Genomic DNA, 21,034 nt, shown 5'->3' with positions numbered 1-21,034 from the left:
GAACTTGCTGGAAACAGGAACTGCTTGTAACAATCAGTCTTGCAAAGGTTGTTTTACAAACCGTTTAAACTGACATGTAAATAACGCAGAGCAACATCCCACACTGCTCGGAAACCTTCTGCAGTTAACCCACTCCAACCTGTGTTCTGCTCAGCCCCGAGGGTACGTAGGTTTGTGTGCAGGTTCTCTCTGCCACTGAAGGCTTCCCGTATCCCACAGCCTGATTTGCTACTCCCTTGCAGCATGAACTTATTTTAATTCAGGCTGACTGAGCAATCTGCAGTTCAGTAGGAAGCCCTCCTGTGTTTTACCCTATATCAACAAAGATGGCACAAAGAAATGAGTCCTAGAGCACGTACTATTACCTGTGCTGGGTGTTGCTTCAGCTGAGGGGAGATCTGTGGGCAGGTGAATGGGAATGGCTGCCTTGTTTTCTTGTGGAAAGATGTGATGAATTAGCAGAAACATCTCTCAGAAAATACTTATTTTCTTTTAGAGGTGACCGTCTCAGTCTGTTGATGTTCTTAGAGATGAGAATGGTTTGACTCCAGCAATTGTACAGACTGCTGCTGTTGTGTCAGGTCGTGCTGTCCTGTGGTGTAACTGCCAGGTGAAGAACAACTGAACTGTGTAAAACAATTACCTTTTTTTTCTCCTCTTTGCCTTTTCTTAATGCCACATGGAGTCCTTTGCAACTGCCAGTGAGGTGCAGTGTGTATCTCAAGCTGCGTGCAGTGCAGTCGGTGCACACTAGAGGGTAGTGCACCACTGACTGCCCTGCAACGAGCACGCTGCAGCCTGAAATCCTCCCAGCTGGCACAGAGCAGGGAGCTGGAGCTGCCTGCCCTCTGTTTACAATGATGTTACAGCTTGTCTTTACAACGGGGATGTGATACCTGTGGTATGGAAAAACAGCGTATTCTCTCCAAACCTGCTGTGTCTGACTTAGGGATGAATTTTTACAATGAATTCTAATTAGCTTGAGCAATCTGATCCTCTCTGTGTGTTTTTCCAGAGACATCGTAGTAACTAACAGCCCTGAGAGGCTCTGCAGGCTTTTTGGATGGTTAACATTTAACTGAAATTTTATGCTGAACTTTGAAGCGACTCATTTGGATGGAGGTACATTAGCAGACTGATAGAGCGCTGTAACTTCACTGCTGGGTTTGATAGGAGTAACTCCAAAATTTGGTTACTGAGGCCAACGTTAGATAAAATCGGGTCTCCCCTTGGCTGGGGTAGCACCTCTGCCTGATAACTGCTCCTTTTGGGGATGGCCATGCCCTGTGCTTGGCAGAAACCCTTCCCCGACCAGTACTAGCTTGAAGATTTGGCAGTCAGGAAGAAATGTGGCTCTTGCTGCTGTTGTTTCAGTGCATGGGCAACATGTACCAAAGTCTGTCTGGGCTGGAACGTGCTCTGAAAGAACAGGAGCATTTTACTAGGTGTTGTAGTAGATATCCCACTACGTCCTTGCTAGGAAAGCACCTCATTTCCATGCTGTAGCTGTGCTGGAACTCTCCCAGAGGCAGAGTGAGGTCTGTGTGACGGGGTGATAAGGATGTTTTCTTGCAATATTGATCTCTCCAGGTGGGTGTAAGGCAGGAATGGAGGGCGGCTCCACCCCACTGCAGGTCACTGTGCTGAGGACTCCCCAGGCAGGGTTTCAGCTACATGTTTGCTGCCATCTGAGCCCTTTCTGGGCATTCTCTGTGTTAAGCAGCACCCTGGAAGTGAGAACTGGTGTCTTCCCCTTGTTCTCCAGGTTCCATGGGTGTCAGTTCTGTGGTAAGGCAACAAGAAAGATGATTCCTGTATCTGTCCTTGAGTCCAACAGAGCTGTTTGTGGTTCCCGTGTTGTCATAGAAAAGAAGTTCAGAGCTCAAGAGACAGTTGTTTTGGAGCTTTGTGTTTTGTTTTTCTTCCCTTTAGCATCATTTGCTGTACCAAAGCTGTGTTGGCTGATTGGGGTTGACAGAACTTGTAAGTGGTGAAACATTAATAAATCCTGGTGATGAGTCATTAGCATACAAAGCAATCTGATGACTCACAACACAAGGTTTTGATTACTGCTTTTTCAAGCGCATGGATAGGTAGGAGCAATTAAAAATCTCAAGAAGAAATCTGTCTTGGAGCACCTGTTTGTGTCTTGTTAAGGCTGTGGGAGATGCTGACAAATGGGGTGGTGCTCGTTTTGACTCTGAGACCCTTTTGACTGAGTTGTGTTCTCCTGGCCCTGGTTCTAGTTGTGTTTCCCCCCCCCCCCTCCTCTGTTCCAGCTCTGTTGGGTGTCCTCTGAGCTTAGGAAGGAAGCACTGTATGTGTGTGAGGGGAAGAAGATGGTGAAGTTTGTTTCCCCAAGATGCAGTTGAAGCCTCAGTCAAGGTTTCGGGGTCACTGGGCCAGAGCCATTAGGGACTTGTGAAATGATGTCATTGGAGCAACAACAAAACATCCCATCCGGTAGGTCACGGCCTGATTTGTTACCAGCACCGTGTTCTCTGCTTAATCTCTAGTGAGTAATTAGTAAGGACTTCTTACAGGCAGCTTCCTTGAGGAGAGGCCAAGGGGCAGAGAAGGGATCTGTCTTCCTCCTCACCTGCCCTGGCACTGCTGTGCTTGTGGGCTTTGGCTGCAGAGTGTGTGGAGGTGCAGGAAGCACTTTGTGTCCTCCCAGGGAGACTCAGATGTTCCTTCCAAAAAGTCAGTTGCTGTGATCAGTCAAATGTGTAGTTTAACCCTGATTTATGGTCCTCAAACAATTATTGCTGCCTTCCTCTGGTGCCCTTTAGAGGTTCTGTGAGCTCTGCCAACTTGAGGAAGGATGAGTTTGCCAGGTTGTTTGTCAGCTACGCCACCTTCCAAGTGGAAGAATGGGATGATGGTTCTTCCAAGAAGTCTGGATGAAGGTGATCCTTGGTGCTGCAACGTGCCCTTGGTTGGGGCTGCGATGAATCTGAGTTGTAACTGACACCTACCAGCTCTCTTATATGAAACATTTATTTAGTCCTAGAATCATGGAGGTTGGAAAAGACCTCTGAAGGTCCTGTTGGATCGAGTGTCTTGGATGAAGGAGGCCAGCCTTGTTTGCATCCTACTTTTGCAAAGGAATAGCTGACCTCAGCTCAGCCTTGGGGAACTCCTACTGTGCCAGCTCTTTCATGCAGCCTTCATCCAGGTTTGACCTACTTGTCGTTTTTGTACAAACAGTTGTTGGAAAGCAGTAGGGGATGGAGAGAAGATGCATCTGAGGAGTGCTGGCTCTTGGTTAGAATGTTAGTGGGCACCTGGAGCAGATGGCAGTGGCATTCTGCTGGTTGGGATGTTTCAGCACACGGGTGTCTATGTTACCTGGTAGTCATGCATACTCACTTCATTGCACGTCTGTCTGGTGCTGCTGGCTCTCACTGTGTGTAGTTGCCCAGCTGATATGTACTGCATCCCTTTGCAGTCTGCTCCGGGTTGTTGGCAGGATGTGAAGTGGGATCTTTCTGCTTCCCCAGGGCTGCAGCAGGTTCCCAATTAAAGCCAACCCAGACTGACACCAACATACATCAGTCAGGCACGGTGCTTCCCTCTCCATGTATTTAGCAGTAAGAATTCACACCCCGTCCCACGCGTGATCCTTAGCAAACACTGACATCCTGCTCCCCACAGCGGGGTGAAGCAGATCAAAGGAGAATGTTTCATTTCTGTACACTTTTCTTTGGAATGGGAGCAGCTGCAGCTTTCAGTGCAGTTGATCAGATTGCTCAGAACAAGTGTTTTTCACTGATTATTATCATTTTTTATCATTAGTGAGAGAGCTCCCAGCTTGTGAGTAGTCGCTGTTTGGAAACCAGTCGCCACAATACGAGCTGTCAGCCCTGGCAATAGCTGACATCTCATTAAGCATGGATTGGTGGTGTTTTTAAGGCTAGAATTGTGCGATGGAGCTCAGGTGAGTGCTTAAAGGCTTAAGAGGCATTGCAGATGTAGGCAGTGGATGCTGTGGATGGCAAAGGACAGAGGTGGGGTGGTCGATTCAGTGGCTTTAGGAGGAGCAGCCATCAATCCAGCTGTAATGTACAGCACCAAGAAGATTATTTTGTAATGATTTTGTATTCGTAAGTTGGACCCCTCGCATAAAACCAGGGTTAAGCTGTTATGTGCTGCTCTGCCTGCCTTGCCCGGGTAATTTCTCTCTTTGGTTCTGTGCAAAGTGCTGCTGGTAGGAACAAAGGAGTCACGCTGCCCTTACTCATTAAGAACTGCGTTATGGAACACAGCGGTGTTGTCTTTAGACTAAAAGCCCTCCTGTATGGCTGGTCCCACCATCAGACCATCTCCTGCTGCCTGGCAACTGCCTCTATTGCCATAGCAATGCAGCTCTGCTTTCATGCGGAGCCCCACCATCCCCATCTTTCATTCACTCTCTCGCTCCATCTGTGAGTTCTGCTCCGAATCCGGAGTTACTCAGCACTTCTGAACTCATTAATGAAACATTACTTAGCAGAGGGGAAGCCACGCGATGCTTTGGGCTGCGTGTTTGCCTGGGCTGTGGCTGCTGCCATTGGGCTCGGTTACTACACAGACACACAGCGTGATCAGCATCCCTCCCTGCACACTGCGTCCCTCTTTGAGGAACTGGAGCTGCCTGCATCCCTGGGTTCTGTGCACGTGGCTGCAGCTGTGTAGCAAAGGGTCAGAGTTTCTTCCTTTCAGTATCTAAGGGGATCTAAGGAAGAAGGGGATAGAATTCAGCAGAGTCTGTTTGGTAGCACAAGTGGAAATGGTTTCCAACTACAAGAGGGGAGATTTAGACTGGATGTAAGAGGAAGCTTTTTACCCTCAGGTCAATGAGGCACCGCACAGGATGCACAGACCTGGTGGTGCCCCATCCCTGCAGGCATTTGAGGTCAGGGGATGGAGCTCTGAGCATTGATGGAGCTGTGGGTGTCCATGAGCACTGCAGGGAGTGGGACCTGATGGCCTTTTAAGGTCCCTTCCAACTCCAAACCATTCTGTGAAACAGCCTCAGGAGTGCAGGTTATGCAGTCAGTGAATTCACACCCTGTTGATGGGCTCCCTGCGAGCTTAACCAGAACAGCAGTGATGATTTAAGTAAAGGATACAGCAAGGAGAATAATGCAAGAGCGCAAAAGCAGCGAGCAGGAGAAAACATTTCTCAGCCGCACAGTGCTCAGCAGTGCTGCAGATCGCTCTGGCTGCAGACCTGAGGTGCCGGGAGGAAGCTCGGAGGTTCCCTCGTCACCAGCTGCTTTGCTGCGTTCTTCGCAGGCTCTGGCTCTCAGCGCCAATCACCGGGAGCTGCCGCTGCGCTGCTCCCAGATACAAGTGGAAGGAGCTGCGGGGGGATGCGGACAAAGCACGACAGAGACAAAAGGGATGGAGATGTGAGCCGCTCCGATAGCGGAGCCGCTTGGCGCAGGGCAGCAGCCGCTCGTCCCCAAGGGAGGCTCTTCCAGCACAAAGCCGGGCTGTGAGCTGCTCCCCAGCAGCCTGCCTTCCTTCTCCACGTCCTCCTCCTGTCCCTGGGAGCCCCCCGGCCGAGCTGCCCCCGGAGCAAATGCCACCTGTACCCAATGAGGCAGATCCCGAAGTGCCACGAATGGATCCCAGGATTCTCATTTTCCTTCTCTACGTGATGATCCTCCACGAGCTGGTGAGCGGCTGGATGGAGTACCAGAAGCAAATCGCCAAGCCCAAGAAGCAGGCGGGGCCGGTCTGGTCCTCCAGGTGAGTTCCTGCCTTGTGCTTTGGGATGGGGACGGCTCGGGTCTGGGAGAGGGGCTAGGCGGGTGGGAGCCCTTTGTGTGCACCCATCCCCATAGAGGTGTCTGTCACCCGCTGCGTACAGATGCACAGAGGCAGGATTAGGTCCCTTAATCTTTTGAGCTTCTGTTGTCTGGAGGCATCTCGTGTCTGACACACAGATACCCACAGTTTGTGGGTTTTTCTTTGTGGAAATGCATGTTCCCCTCGGTTCCCAATCAGCACAGCTGGGACAGCACTGTGTGCTGTGCTCTGGGCAGGGCAGGGTGCTCCTCAATGAGACTCGAAGCTCCAGAGCCCCACTGACAGTGTGTGTCTCTGCGTCCTGTCCCCTCCCACCACCGCTCCAATCCCCTCTTGCTCTCTACCCAACAACACAAACAGGCTCTAGAAATAAGGATGTAAGAGGAAAACCCTCCGTCCCCTTAAAATTCAAACATGTTTCTGCAAACCCCGTTCATGTGTTGGTCGCTCTCTGTGTGATGTTCATGATGATGGTGGCCTTGATGTTGCTGGGGTTCTCTAATGGACGGTCTGTTTGGCAGCTCTGTGTTGGCTGCACCCTGGGGCTCATTCACTCCCTCCCTGCAGGTTTCAGGCCGCAGCACCAACATGTCGTGGCTTCACGCCCGGCTGATGCCTGTGACCCAGTTTGATGCCCCATCAGCAGAGCTCACAGCTCACTGCTAATCCTGATCCCTCAGCATGCAGCGATCCCAGCTGCAGTGAGCCCCATGGGAGGGATGTCCTGCATCCCACTGGCAGTGCTGGGACATCCATCCTTTCAGCTGCAGCTTAGGGGTGAATTTGCTGCCCAAATTCCTGGAGGAGCACAGCTGAAATGCATCTTTTGCTGGGTAGTCGTGCCCTGGGAACACGGCCATGGGTGCAGGCACCTCCAGTGGAGAAATAGCTCAAAGAAGAGCAGAGAGAGGCACTGGAGAATGGTTTGCCTTGATCTGAAGTGCCCCAGTGTGGGAAAAAGGGTGTGACGCAGAAAACACAATGAATATTTCATGTACCAGCAGCCACCAAACAACTTGCATTCAGCAGCCAGGATGGTGTCGTATGATGGTATCACACTAAAACACAAAGCCCTGGGTGCTGGCATCCAACCCAGCCTGCTCTGGGGTCAGGGAGGAGGCAGGAGCTGTGTGCCCTGTGGGTGTCCCCTCCTTTTCTGAGCTGAGTGAGGGGCTGCTGCCATTGAGACCCGAGGGCTGATGGATTTTAGGATATGCAGACACTGCAGGGAGGCACCGGAGCCGAGTCCAGAGGGATGCATGGTGACCAGCTGGGGGGAGCTCCCACCATCTCCTCTGCCTGCTACTTGAATGTAATTAATTCAAAAACCAATTAGGGAATGAAGCTCTAAGGCAGCAGGCTAATGAGGACATGACAGAGCTGCCTCTTGGCTGCACCCGCAGTGCAGGGAGGGATTTCAGGGCTCGTCCTCCTTTTGTGGACAGTGAGCAGTGGTGAGCTGTGTGTAAAGCTGCTTTTCCTCCCGCTCCTAACCCTTCCCTGGCTGTTTCCCTCTGCAGCAGAGCAGCTCACAGTTGCTCTGTTCCCATCTCATCTCTGATCCCACCTGTGGGCACAGCGGGGTGATGGCAGTTGTGGTTGCAGAAGGAGCGATGCTGAGCAGCAGTGAGAAAGAAGAGAGATTTCTATTCAGCCCCGCACCCCATTTCTGTGCAGAGGGGAGGGGATCCCATGTGTGCACCCCCATTGAGCAGCTGCTTCCCAGAGCCACCACGATGGGAGGGGTCACCCTCAGTCTCTCCAGGCACCTCAAATGGAGACAGCAGGCCTTGCTCCAGCATGACCTGTGCTCTGTGGGGATCACCATGTTACTGAGCCATGCAGAAGCAGGGAGTCACTGACACCATCTTGCTTTGCTCCCCAGCAGCAGCACCAGGCCCAGTCACTCCAGCTTTGCCAGGCCGCTGGTCCATTCAGTGCGCAGGGAGCGGCACCGAGACTGGAGGAAGCCAGGACGGATCATCCGGAAGGCGTGAGGATGGACGGCCATAAGGAGCCCATGGGCATCAGCCACACCAGACAAGGCTTTGGCCACCCAACATGGCAAGTTGACTCTTCTGTCTTCCCCCTTGAGTAGACAGAGACCAGATTTCTTTGGGGAAGGATGGAATTTGCTCTTCGGTCAACCATAAGGAGCCTTCAAATGAGCCTCCATTGCCCAATGGGAGGGAAGGCGTTGGGGTCTGGTCCTCTGCAGGGCATCCAGCACTGAGAGCCCTCATGGCTCTGCTGGTCCCACCAACATCACTGTGCAGAGTTCCTGCTTTCTGTCTCTGTTGCTCTGTGGTGGAAGAGGGGAAGTGCTGGGCACTGCTGCCATTAGTGCAATGGCCCCGTAATTAGATTTCTTTGCAGCCTTCCCAGCAGATGAGCCAGACTTAAGAGCGACTTTCTAACGAGCAGATAGAAGGGTAAGGAATACACGTTGCTCTTATTAGGGTCTGTGATTTAGATGCAGAATTAGATTTTAGGGACAGGAGTCAGCTCTCGTGTCCTGCACCGCAGCTGTGTGCAGGATGAGCATCTCTGAGCACTGCAGGATTCCAGCCCTGTGCTCCTGCAGCTCTCAGGGCAGAGCTGGCTGCCTTGTTTGCTGAATGCCACATCTGCTTCCAACAGCCTGTTTTCCTCCCTGCCAACCATTTACAAGCCTGACTCAGGCTGGGTGATGCGTAATGCAGAAGCAGATAGGGAAGGGCCTTGGGGTGGGTCGGACATTCCTCAGCATGAACGGCTGCTGGTGCTGCCCTGGGGCAGACAGCTCAGAGATGGAACCTCAGCCCTGAGAGCAGGACTTGGCTGGGACAGGTGGATGTCCAAACTGCTGCACTTTGGGAGCAGGCTCTGCTGATCACATGCTGGATTTATCCCTGTACATCTCCTGTTTCCTCCCAATAAATCCTTTTCAATCACCTCGTTCAGGTGTCTCTCCTTCCACCCTCACATGTCTGCTTACCGCTTTGGCTTTCCCAGGGAGCTGGCACGGGCTGCTGGCAGCACACGGGGTGACTCAGTGGGGCTGAAAGCAGCTTTGGTGCTGAACGTGTGGCACAAATGTTTGTTCTCTTGTTCTTTCTGCAGGGGAACACGTGGCTGCCACCCAGGGACTTGTTTTTGATGCTTGTAGGCTCTGATTTGTTTTTGTTGCTGTTCCTTTCCTACAGATACCCAGGTTGCTCTGCAGTGGTGCTGGTCTGGATCCAGCTCAGCTCTAACCCTGCTGTTGTTTTTGAGGTGGGCATAGGGCTGATGGCCACATCCAGCCCCGAGCTAACACAACAGCGTGGTTTAATTGCACATTTCTTCATCCAGGAGAGATCAAAGGTGACCAAAGATGCATCAGCTGTGAGGACACCTCCCAGCCCCGCTTCACCCCATCCCTGGGCACAGAGCTGTTCTCCATCCAGCACTGAGCACTGTGGGGGTTTGGGATGTGGTGCGGGGGCTGTGCTGGCTGCGAGGTCTGGCAGCAGAAGGGGGGAAGTCATTCGGCCACGTGCCAGTTGTGCTGTAACAAAGCTGCTGGGTAATTATAGTGTGGGGGATGCTGGGGCCGTAAATGAGAATGCTTTTGGAGCCAGCGAGTAACAGCATCATTCATTCCATCTTCTCCTGTCAGTAACATTACTGCTGGATGGATCCTATTGCAAAGCCCAGGTGGGCTCCTGCCCTGTTCTGTACAGGTGCATGGGTGGCACTGAGCAGCTGCTTGGATCCGGGCTCTTGCTTACAGGAGGAAACACTTTGGTGTTCCTGAGCTGGTGTGTAACTCTGCCTCTTTTAGCTTTCAGGACCCCGATACCATTTTCTCCACCCCAATGTTACCCAACCCACAGTGGTTCCCCAGCTCTAAGCCCTGACTCAGCCCTGAATCACAGCCAAGTGATCAGCATCCCATCAAACGTTGGTCTCCTTCTAGTTCAGCTCTTGGTGTTGGAGCTCTGTGAGCAGCACAGCACGACTGGTGCCATGGATGAGGAGCTGCTCAACACCCAAATCTACTGTGTCCTGGAGCACAGCAGGTGGAGCCCAGCCATGATGCAGCCAGGTTTAACGTTTGGCTTAAGCCAAAGTTTTCTTCCCAGCAGGCACCAAGCCCAAAGCACATGCCAGGCTTTGCAAAGAACGACCGTGCAGTGCTGAGGTTTGCATTGCGGTTCAACTGCTCTGCATCGTATGCTGCTTTGTGTGGCACATTGCACTGAGGTCTGCAACTCATGCTGCTGCATGTGAGGGAGCAAAGCTGCTGCTGGCACAGACTGGGGGCAGCCTGCAGCCCACGGGGGGACCTGGCAGCCCCAGTGCAGTGTGTGGGCAGCGGGCACTGCCAGAACCTGCTCGCCCAGCAGCACCAATGGCCGCAGCCCCACATTTTTGGTTGGTGACTTACAAACGTGTTTCCTGTTTGGGAGGTGATGGAGCGCAGCCGCAGCCCACGTGAGCCCCCCGTGCCAAAGCCCAGCTCAGCCCTGCTGTGTTTGCCGGGTGCTGCTTTGGTTTGGTGCCGTTGTGAAAGTTTTCTTCCTGTTCCAGCAGCTCAGCCAAGCATGTGGGAATTCTCAATGTCTTTGGCAGAGCACTCCTGTTCCCTGTGCCATTTCCTTCCTTCCTCTCTAGGATGAGCACAGCCCAGTGCTGCCCACCCACCAGGTGCTGCTGGAGAGGGGGAAGTCCTGTGTGTGCCCAGGGATGGAAGCTCAGAGCTCTGCTACCTGCTGACAGGGACTTTCTGCCTTTGCATCTGGGAGAAAAGCAGCTGAACATCCTTGGGACGTTGTGAGCTTTGGCAGTGATGTGAGTCAGCCCCAACCAAACAGAGAGTGCCTGGGCTTCAGCCAGGCTCCTGGCGGATGGCAACCCTGGGTGACTGTAAGAGTTTGCTTTTGCTGACCTCCATAGGAAGCAATGTCCCAGGAGTGCTGGCTTTTCACACTGCTGGGTCACTGACCCTGAGAGCTCTGGGGGCACCGAGCAGTGGGGCAGCCTCCCCTGCAGTTACTGTGCAGGCAGATGGAGATGCAACAGAGGAGTTCAGTGCAGAGCCTTGCAGGATGCAGTGTGATGGCCTTGGAGGTGCCAGATGAAGTGAGGCAGCAGAGGTGCAGGGGTGTGTTGAGGAAAAGCAGACTCACACCTCCTGTATCTGCTGGTGGGATTAAAGCCAGCGTGGATGGAGGCATTTTGATAGGGAGCAGCAGCACTGCCTTTCAAACGCATCTGCTCACAAATTAGGTTGAACCAAACTAAAGCTCTTAATGGATCTGGCTGCTTGTTTTCACTTGGGCAGGGTGAGCTGCAGCCTGGGCAGGTTCTGTGCCCAAAGCACACCCAGCTGCAGGCTGACACAGAGCCAGCTTGTGCCAAATCCAACCTGTCTGTGCAAAAGGCTGCAAAGAAGCGGCCTGCAGCAGTAAGAAACAACACAAAGCTTTTGCCAACGAAATCTCTCCCAGCTGCTCTAATGGCCCCAGAGCACATTTAGCACCTCTCTAGGTCCTGTGTGACCAAGGCCAAGTGCCTCAAACTGCAAGAACTGCCTCAGAAAGGCACTGTTAGCTTCCAACCTTGGTGATTCTATGAAATTCCAGCTCCTGGAATCACAGAGCAAGGCGGCCACACAGGGTGTGAGTGGGAGAGCAGTGGGGTGAGGAGTGGTGGTGAGCTGGCTGCTGCTTGCCCTGTGTATCACTCGCCCTTGCATTATAGATAGCAATAATCTGCTTCTTTGGAAGCTCTGCTCAGAGCTCTTTGAATGAGGGTTTCGCTGCAATAAATGCTGATGGTAACAAAACAAAGTGCCACCGTTCTGCATCCTGGGGAGGGTTGGTTTCCCCTCTCTGCAGCAATGTGCTCCAAAAGAGCTGGGTGAGCCCCTGTTGTGCATTCACCCATCAACTCAGCCTGGTGCAGCTGTGTGTGCTGAGCCACCTGTGCCATTACCAGGGCTGGCAGTCTGCAAACTGGAGCTGCTTTGCTGGCAATTGGCCTCTACTGCTTCTGCTCCCCCCGGCCATGCATGTGCTGCATCCCCTTCCTTCCTCCCAGGTTTGTTTCCTTGTAGCCTCAAGTGACGGCTGTGGGATTGATGAGGAAAACTCACAAGAGCATTGGTGAGTGGCTGGGGTTTGTTTCTGCTTTTCTCTGTGCCTGGGGCTGGAGGGGCCGGGGGCTCTGGGGGGTCCCAGAGCTGTGAGGTGTCAGGACTCAGGGCTGGGGAGGAGAGCTCAGGATGGGAGTGGGGATGGTGGCCATCGAGGTGATGTTCAGGTGGGACTGTGGGCTGCCTGGGTGTGCTCTGCTGTGATGGATGTACAGGATTATGTGAGGATGGATGTACGTACAGGGGAAGGTGTAACCGCTACTTGGATGAGGAGAAAGTGGTTTGGGTGCAAACATCCAAGCATAAGGAGATTCGTGTTGCTTAAATGTGTTTCAACTGTGAAGGCAAACTGTCAGTTCAGCTGTTTTGTGGGAAAAGTGTAAAAGTGAGCAGGCATCGGAGGGAGGAGCAGATTCACCCCTGAGGCAGCATCTCCTGGCCCTGGTGCTGGCACAGTAGGACTGGAGCCATGCAGGCAGTGGGGGTGGTGGGTCATGTCATGCTCCCAACAAGATCAGCCCTGCTAAACCCTCCTGCACTGACCTGCCCCCCCAGCAGCATCCCCTGCATACTATGTTGGGGCAATGCACGCGTTGCCTCTTTGCAGCATCCCTCTCATGTTTCTTTCTTTACCTGTAGAAATCTGCCCCTTCCTGAGAGGTGCTCAGGAAATTCCCTGCACGCCCCCTGCCCTCTAATCCCTTTATGGTGTTTGTGCTGGGCTCCCCCACTCTGAAACTGCTCTTTGCCTTCACTCTAATCTCCCCATCAAACACTTTGGGCAGGGGACAGCACGGCACGTGCTCTGCAGAGCGGATGGACCCCGACCGGATGGAGGGAATGCTCTGCCCTGGGGCTGCAGGCCACGTTCTGGGGGTTCTCTCATAGCAATCAGTGACCAGGACAAAGCACCTGATTCCTGGAGGGTAATTGTGGATAAAGCTCCAATTCTCCATCCTGAAGCTCAGTGCTGTGCTGTGACTGGGGGGAATCAACCAGCAGACAGAACTGCGGCCCCAGGAGCCCACAGCCTCCTTGTGCTGGGGAAGGTTTGAGCAGTGAGAGCTCCCTTGTCCAAAGTCACCCTGGTTTGCACGCCTTTAACTCATTCTTGATGAAGCGTGTCGTGTTCCTGGTGTTCTTTCAACGTGGAAAATTTGCTAAGGCTTCAATAATACCTTTGGTGTATCTTGGCAAGGCCTGGAAATGCCTGCGCTGATAAAGCCTCAAAGTCAGGGAGATAACACCTGGAAGCATTTCAGCCTTGGGCTGAGCTATGGGGGGTGTAGGCTGCAGCCTCATACCCAAACCCAGCGCTGGGAAGGTGGAACTCAGCGTGGAGCTGGAGCTCACCCTGAGTATTGCAACCACTTTGAGGAGCAACAGCTCATCCAGCGCCCAGCTCTGCTCCTCCTGCAGCCCCCAAACAGCCTCCAGAGGTTTAATCTGCGGCCATTTGCAGACACAAGGACATCTCCACTGCTGCCTCTGCTGCTCCGTCCCGCTGACCTTGGCTGGGTGACGCATCCCTGGCGCTGGTTAATGTTTGCTGTGCCTGTCGCGGGCAGGAGACCACTGTTTGCAAAGAGCTCGTCACCTGCAGGGGGAAATGTGGTTCCAGAGGCTCAAGGATCCAGGTTGGAACGGTGTACCATAGAGTTTATACTAAGGAAATGGCTGGAATTAGACTGTGGTGAGATAACATGGATGCAAAGTGGACAGCAAGAACCAAACAACCGGGTGTTCAGTGCTGTATGGCAGCAATACCTCACAGAAAGCCCTAACAGGCTTCTGATGCTAATTAACAACATGGCATGAGATACATGGTGAGCTGCCCCGCTGGTGGTGCTTGGGGCAGGGATGGGACCCCACGCTTGCAGGCTGGAGCCACCCCGTTGCCCTAAAGCAGCCATAAACATGCCCTGTTTGCTGGGCTTTGACCGGGTAAGGGATTAACTGCTGTTTGTTCTGTCTTCCCTCTTGGGGTATTTTGGTGCTCGGAACTTCCAGCTCTCCAAAAATAAGTTTCCCTCCCTGGACATCATTGCTACCGCTCAGTAGTGCAGCCTGCACTCTGTGCTGCTCCTCCACCTTTTTGAGCCCGCTGTGTATGCACACGTGGGGTGTATCTGGATGCATTCAAGAGGAAAACTCAGAGCTTTTGCAGGATGTTGAGTGAGAAGCCAAAGCAATGCGGATCTCAACTAAGCCCTGGCAAAACTCAGCTCACATGAAGGCGTCGATCCTGCCAAGAGACCCATTCCGTACTGCAGGGCTCATGCTCAGCACCGGCCACCCCTGGGGCTGTTTTGTGATGTTATCCCAGGGCTGAAGCTGTGGACTCTCCATCCTCTCCCCTTGGAAGCTCAGTGCCAGCCTGGAGGACAGGGACACAACCAGCCATGCAGGAACACCTCTGGGCACCCCCAGGTGCACATTTCCTCCTGGGCTGCCTCCCTGCTCCCAGCCAAGAACGAGGAAATGCTGAGCCCTGCAGACACGTTTATGGACACATCCCCAAAACACCCCAGGGAGGGGGGCTGGCTGCCTGGAGCTGCGTGCTTTGAGGGTCTCCTACAAAAGGAGCCTCTGAACGACCTCTGGTGTGAAGGGGACACACAGGGGAGCCCCACAGCCATTGCCACCGCTGCTCAGCTGCCCTTGGGCATATCCTGGGTGCTGCCCTCCTCCCAGTTGACGTCCAGGTGCCACTGATGTCACAGCCCAAGGACCCAAATTGCTAATTATGTCCTGCCTCCGTGCCAGTCAATCTCATTTCCTGGTGCTTGTGCAACCTCTGATGCTTTTGTCTTTGTTCCTGGTTGTTGATCTGCCTGCGGGAGCAAAACACCTCCAGAAGAAAAGCAGAGCTGTGGGTGGCTGCAGGGGGCTCTGCTGCCTCAATGGCACGGAGATGGTTCGTTGTTTGGCACTAAAGTGCTCATGGGGTGAGTCAGGCAGCAGAGAATATGACTTTGCCCTGCAGACCTGGCCTGGTAAGGAGGCCCTGAGCTGCATGGGAGCCCGGGCATGTCTCACAATATCTTTAAAACTGAAAAACAAGGGAGGTGCACGGCTGGGACCTTTGAACCTCCCTATTCACCCCCCAGAAAGAAACAACACCGGGAGCTGCCCATGCTGTGCTTGCAGCCATTGCTAAGGGTCAGAGCTGCCTGCGTGGGTAACTGTGCACACCGTGATGCTGTGCCTATGGCTGTTTAACTCATCTGATGGAGAGCGGGGCTTTCAGGAGAGGTTTTCAGAGCAGGGGGGGCTCGCTGTGCTCCTGCAGCCCCTCATGGCAGCTCTCAGACTCGAGGTGTGTGTTCGGGTGGTGCCATGCGCTATTCCCTCGGGGTATTCCCCGATCCCACCGTTTTGCAATAGAACTATTTGATGGGGAAACGCTCGCCTGTTGCGCTGAGTAACGCTTTAACAAATAAACCCAGCAGCACCCGCTCCCGCAGCCGGTTGTATCGGGAGGAAGCAGCAGCCCCGCACCGTCCCACCGACCCGGGGCGGAGCCCCCTCCGAACCGCCCCCAACCTATAAAGGGCAGCGGGCGGCGCAGCCGGCAGCGTTGGGCCGGTGAGCGAAGGGGAACAGCGAGGAGAGGGAGGGTTCGAAGGGGGGCGGCTTTTGGGGGGAGATGGGGAGGGGGATAAGGGGCAAAGGGGTGATGGCACGATCCACTCCTGCAGGGCCGTCGTCATGTCGGTGTCACACAGCTCCAGGCTGAACAAGCTGGTGCGGGAGCAGTACATGAGGCTGCCCCAGGGAGGGCTGGTGCAGGTCACCTACGTGTGGATCGACGGCAGCGGGGAGGGAGTGCGCTGCAAGAGCAGGACACTCGATAAGGAGCCCAAGAGCATTGAAGGTAACGCTGCCACCTCTCCTCTGCTGGCTGTTTTGGTGGAGGGGCACCGTGATAAAGTGTGGAGGTGCTTTGGGCACTGGGAGGTGGTGCTGGTTGTGCTGGCGATGCCCGGTGCAGCAGTTGCACAGGGTTATTATATAAAGCGGTAATGTAAATATCCGGCTGTAGTGTGCTCAGCCTGCAAGCTGTCATTACTGCTGGGTGGGAAGGGGAGCTGAGGTCCTCACCCCGGCCATGGGTGTGGAGCTGCACTGTGAGCCAACCTTGTGCCCCCCTGCCCTCCTGGGTGCCCCCCTTTAGGTCTAGACCGTCAGCCCCTCAACACCTCACATGTGAGATACCTCCTTTCCAACCCCGCTCCTCTCTGTGCTGTTCTCCCACCCCACAGATGTGCCCGAGTGGAATTTCGATGGCTCCAGCACAGCGCAGGCAGAGGGCTCCAACAGTGACATGTTCCTGGTGCCCGTCTGTATGTTCAGGGACCCCTTCTGCCTGGACCCCAACAAGCTGGTGCTGTGCGAAGTGCTGAAGTACAACAGGAAACCTGCAGGTGAGCGCTGCTGTTATTATTGTTAATAACTCTTAATGCCAGGGATGATTTGCAGTGCTGTCTCTCTAAGGGGACTGCTGGCACTAATGCTGCTCTTTGTCCAACTGCACTGAGCGTTTGGCCTAAGGCACTGAAATGCAAGCACCGTGGGTGTGTGCAGGGATGTGTCCTGGAGGTGCTGCAACAAGCAGGAGCGCAGCAAGGAGGCTGTTGTCCCTCAGGCAGAAGGGACGGGGTGAGCTGGGGGCTGATCCTGAGCACACCCAGCCCTGTGGGGCTGTGCAGAGCACGGGCCCTGTGTCTTGTAAATAAGAGGAAACCGCAGTGGTGCTCAAAGCACTCAGGGGTGGAAGCAGCAGCTGGTTTGGTGGCCGCTCAGTCTGCTGGTGGATGGCTGCAGGCAGGAGCTGGCGCGGTGCAGTCAGGCACAGGGTGTCCTTCTGCAAGCACAAGGACTTATCGGCGAGGGCAGAAGTCTGCAGTCCTGGCAGTCCGTTTGTCTGTCCATCTGATAAAGGCGCAGCTGGAGGAGGGGAGCCTTGGAGGAAGGGTTTCGGTTGGGATCCCTGCTCGGAGGTGGCTTTAAACAAGGTGACAGCCGGCCTTGAGTGATGGAGTTGGATTTGGGCCCCATGAAGAACCTCATGTGTTGTACTGTCCTGATCCAGGGACGACTCTGTGCTGCTCCCAAAGCCCTGGAGCTATGGGGATGAGGAGGACTAAACTGAGGCTGAGGATGGGAGCAGAGACATGGGAGATGGGCAGCCCCTGTTCCCAGCTGTGCCAGGTGCCTGTGGGACAGGGCCGGCAGATGTGTCCTTGCTGTCTTCATGTGCAAGAGGAAGACGAGGACAATCATAGCTGGACGTGGTGATCTTAGAGGTCTTTTCCAACCTTAATTGTTCTATGATTCCATGGACCGGAGGTTGTGGTTTAGGGGGTGATTTAATGAGACCTCCTGCATCTGTGGCCTGTTGCTGTGGCCATGCAGTGGCTCTGCAGGGAGGAACCCAGTGAGCAGAAAGCACTGCAGGAAGGGGAATTTGCTCCCTGCTTTCCTTGGGGCTTCTGTGGGAAGAGCTTGGTGGTGGCTGGGACTCAGAGGGAGGTTGCTGAGTGCAGCCGGGTCTGACTGCAACCACTCTGCTCACAGAGACCAACCTGAGGCACACCTGCAAGAAGGTGATGGATCTGGTGAAGGACAGCCACCCCTGGTTTGGGATGGAGCAGGAATACACACTGCTGGGTGTCAACGGCCACCCCTATGGCTGGCCTGACAACGGCTTCCCTGGCCCACAGGGTAAGTACCTTCCTGAGGCCCCAGCTTTGATGCTCAGCCCTTAGGGAATGCAATCCTATAGCAGACATCCCCATCCCAGCCCCATCCCATTGCCACTGCTTCCCTGTGGTGGGTGGGAGGAGGTCTGGAGCTGTTTCACTGCTGCCCCACGGCTCACGTGAGCCGGACCCCATTGCACAAACAGCTCTTGGCTGCACGACTTGTTTGTCAAGGGCTGGAGAACTCGGCCAGAAAAATCTCCCCACGGCTGTTGGCAAAAGGACCGGCTGGGTGCATCGGCCTCAGCACCTCGTGGGAGGGGGCCGGGGGTTTCCCAACCCTCCTTACCCAGCCCGGCACAGGGACGGGTTGTTTGCAACATCTCCCTTCCCCCAGGCAGGGAGGAGATCTTCCCCTGGCAGCCTGAATGAGGAAGAGCCCTGTGAAACCACAGCCTGCTGACTCTTCTAGGCACAAACAATGCCAGCTGTTGCTGGAACCATGTCTGGAGCCTGAAGTGCTTGGAGTCAGGGTGGTGCCGCGGGGCACATCCAGCCCAGTTCTGCTTATCTCTTGGTCGCCTTCCCGTGCATTGCCACTCCTGTTGAGCTGCATAGATAAGGCTGAGGTTGCACCACCACTGGGCTCTGGATTGGGGGTCGGGGTTTCAATGCACCATGGGGGGCAGCACCGATTGATTCCCATAAATTCGCTGCCTGGGTTGGTGTGATTTCCTTCCTAGTGCTTTATTTACCTGATGCCTTCTGCCTCCTCCCCAGGCCCTTATTACTGCGGGGTTGGAGCAGATAAAGTGTATGGACGTGACATCGTGGAGTCCCACTACAAGGCTTGTCTCTATGCGGGTGTGAAGATCTGCGGCACCAACGCTGAGGTGATGCCCTCCCAGGTGGGTGCTCGAGGTGCTGACCATGAGGATGCTCCGGGTCTGCTTCCCCCACATTCATTTCTCCCATCCCACCTCGGGGGATTCCCTGCTGTTGTGTCTCCAGTGGTGGACATGAGTTAGTGTTGCTGGCCTAACCCTGCAGCATCAGGGTTAGGATGGCAGCAAACCAAACTGTGGGTGCCCACATCCTGCCCTCGGGTCCTGAGGACCCTCCTGTAGCACATCGTCTACACGTCTTGGGCACGGCTGGAGATTTGAGTAGTGGAGGTGTTATCTCAAGGTGGTCACTGATTGCTTTATGCATGCGGCCAGGCTGCCTAGTGGCAATTGGACCCTCCCACTGATAAGCGGGGCCTTGTTGGCAGGGGGTTGAGGCAGGACATTACAACTGTGATGAGCCTGATGCTTGCCCTGACATGATCAGTGTCCCCTGGGCTGCTCTCAGCACGCTGTGATCCAGCTGTGCCGTGCCAATGGCTGTGGATGGATGTGTCACTGCTGCTGAGTCACCACGGGTGGTGCAACCGTGTCCCAGGAAGGAAGGACATGTGGGGACATCTTCAATCCCATGCTGTCGTGGATGGATTTTTGCACAACTCTGGTTTTAGCAGCAATTTAGGGTTTATTAATGCTTTTATGATAAATCACAAGGTTAGGCTGTGTGAGTCTTAAGAGCGTTTCATCAGCACTTAATCATTAGCCAGTTGAAGGCAGTGATTGCTCAGGGAAGCTGTGGGTGCCCCATTCCTGGAGGTGCCCAAGGCCAGGCTGGGGGGCCCTGGGCAGCCTGATCTGCTGGGAGTCACCCAGCCCACAGCAGGGGGTTGTAGCTGGATGATCTTTAAGGTTCCTTCCAACCGAAACCATTCTTTGATTCTACAATTCAGTGCTTCAGTGGAATTTATTACAGTTGAATACCACAACTTAAAGGCTTGAGAATGGCCAAGTCTGAATGAAACCCTGCAGGGTATCGGAGGGGACGTTCCTAATCCCTCAGCTGCTCAGGACCTTCTCCCCCTGGTGCATTGCTCACCTTCCCTTTCCTCAGCTCTCAGTGGATGGTGGGATCTGACCCATAAAGGCTCCTCTTCTCCACTGTTGGTCAGCAAGGAACCTGAAGAAGCTGACCCTGAGGTGTCCTATTGCAGGGGAAGATCAGGGATCATAATAGTCTGCTGTGGGTCTTAGGATCCTTTTTTATAGGACCTCAAGATAATTGACTTCAGTCAGAAAACTTTCCATTCTGGCCACAGTTCAGGTGAGGCAACGCTGGAACTTTCCACCCACCGCACAGTTCCAGAACCCAATGGATTGCACAGTGATCTATAAAGCTCATATATAGTTCCCCACGCTGTCAGCTGTTGCTGGGGGTAACAGGGGCAGGAGCTGCCCCACCAGGTGGCACCAACGTGACCCCCACGTGCATTCTCTTTCCCTTCCAGTGGGAATTCCAGGTAGGCCCATGTGAGGGCATCGAGATGGGTGACCACCTCTGGATGGCTCGCTTCATCCTCCACCGTGTCTGCGAGGACTTTGGGGTCGTGGCCACTCTGGACCCCAAACCGATGACCGGCAACTGGAACGGGGCCGGGTGCCACACCAACTACAGCACCGAGGAGATGCGGAAGGAGGGAGGCCTCAAGTGAGTCCTGGGGGCTGCAGCCAAAAGGGTTGGGGCGATGCGCTGAGCATCTGGTTTTAAAAGCCTCTAGTCACTTGTGGTGGCTTGAGCCTGTCCCAGAGTCAAACCTGACCCCATCCATCCCCTGCAGACACATTGAAGCCGCCATCGAGAAGCTGAGCAAGAGGCACGACTACCACATCTGCGTCTATGACCCGCGGGGCGGCAGGGACAACTCCCGGCGACTCACCGGCCACCACGAGACCTCCAACATCTTTGAGTTCTCTGCTGGCGTGGCCAACCGTGGAGCCAGCATCCGCATCCCACGCCAGGTGGGCCAGGACGGCTTTGGCTACTTTGAAGACCGGCGGCCAGCGGCCAACTGCGACCCCTACGCGGTCACTGAGGCCATCATGAGGACCACGGTGCTCAACGAGACTGGGGTGGAGACCAAGGAGTACGCTGAGCACTGAGGCCATGGGATGGGTGAGGGTGTTCATGCTGACATGAATGGTGCCCGTGCTCTCAGCTGAGCTCAGACTCTTTAGGAACCTCGCTTCTGGTTTTGTGAAATGTTGCCTTAGAAATCGTATCTATTTTACAGCAGGAGGGAGGGGCCCAACCTATTTTCTCAACCACTGTTTCTGGTTCCTGGTTTTAGGTCACGCCTGGGGAGGTGTTTTAAAAGAATTGGGGTTGAATTTTTTTCCCTCTGATGGACTCTACACTGTGCTGTACACAGATACCTACACGGAAGCTGCAGCTGCTGCTGTTTGCACCTGGGCAGGGCGTGTGCTTTTATTTTTTTCCAGTGTCTCTGTTGCAAGGAAATTATAATAAAGAGTTATCCTGGCTGCGTGGCAGCCGTGCTGTCCTGCCA

The 21,034-nt window shown here is 54.2% G+C and overlaps 2 protein-coding genes and 1 long non-coding RNA gene across 5 annotated transcripts; all 3 read left to right on the top strand.

Moving 5' to 3' along the window:
- The first annotated feature begins 5,127 nt into the window (after window positions 1-5,127).
- Window positions 5,128-8,732, top strand: LOC146757470 (uncharacterized). The gene is made up of 3 exons (XM_085521021.1): window positions 5,128-5,396; window positions 5,595-5,739; window positions 7,685-8,732. The coding sequence occupies exons 1-3, from the start codon at window positions 5,128-5,130 to the stop codon at window positions 7,895-7,897; spliced, it is 627 nt and encodes a 208-aa protein (XP_085377147.1). The 3' UTR covers window positions 7,898-8,732.
- A 1,753-nt stretch (window positions 8,733-10,485) lies between these two features.
- LOC146757469 (uncharacterized) lies at window positions 10,486-12,843 on the top strand. The gene is made up of 3 exons (XR_014936332.1): window positions 10,486-10,614; window positions 11,866-11,930; window positions 12,706-12,843. It is a non-coding gene; the product is annotated as an uncharacterized LOC146757469 (long non-coding RNA).
- A 1,911-nt stretch (window positions 12,844-14,754) lies between these two features.
- On the top strand, window positions 14,755-21,034 carry LOC107321620 (glutamine synthetase). 3 transcript variants are annotated; one of them, XM_015878693.3, is made up of 7 exons: window positions 14,755-14,868; window positions 15,622-15,797; window positions 16,186-16,347; window positions 17,501-17,647; window positions 18,406-18,533; window positions 19,976-20,175; window positions 20,306-21,034. In XM_015878693.3, the coding sequence occupies exons 1-7, from the start codon at window positions 14,864-14,866 to the stop codon at window positions 20,625-20,627; spliced, it is 1,140 nt and encodes a 379-aa protein (XP_015734179.1). In that variant the 5' UTR covers window positions 14,755-14,863; the 3' UTR covers window positions 20,628-21,034. The 3 variants fall into 3 exon arrangements, with proteins under 3 accessions (XP_015734179.1, XP_015734180.1, XP_032303920.1); XM_015878694.3 differs by lacking the exon at window positions 14,755-14,868 and adding an exon at window positions 15,376-15,508; XM_032448029.2 differs by lacking the exon at window positions 14,755-14,868 and adding an exon at window positions 15,503-15,540.

Source organism: Coturnix japonica, chromosome 21 (genome assembly GCF_054131305.1).
Source record: "Coturnix japonica strain WE chromosome 21, WE-NBRP24, whole genome shotgun sequence".
In the NCBI taxonomy this organism is placed as follows: Eukaryota; Metazoa; Chordata; class Aves; order Galliformes; family Phasianidae; genus Coturnix; species Coturnix japonica.
The sequence above is the reverse complement of the archived record's forward strand: the minus strand, read 5'-3'. Positions and strand labels throughout refer to the sequence as shown.

Bases quoted from the DNA above. Each gene is read 5' to 3' on its own strand.
- LOC146757470 (XM_085521021.1), top strand. From the start codon at position 5,128: ATGCAAGAGCGCAAAAGCAGCGAGCAGGAGAAAACATTTCTCAGCCGC. The intron at 5,397-5,594 runs GTGAGCCGCTCC...CCAATGAGGCAG, and splicing joins GAGACAAAAGGGATGGAGAT to ATCCCGAAGTGCCACGAATG. The intron at 5,740-7,684 runs GTGAGTTCCTGC...TTTGCTCCCCAG, and splicing joins GGGCCGGTCTGGTCCTCCAG to CAGCAGCACCAGGCCCAGTC.
- LOC107321620 (XM_015878693.3), top strand. The intron at 15,798-16,185 runs GTAACGCTGCCA...CCCACCCCACAG, and splicing joins GGAGCCCAAGAGCATTGAAG to ATGTGCCCGAGTGGAATTTC. The intron at 16,348-17,500 runs GTGAGCGCTGCT...CTCTGCTCACAG, and splicing joins GTACAACAGGAAACCTGCAG to AGACCAACCTGAGGCACACC.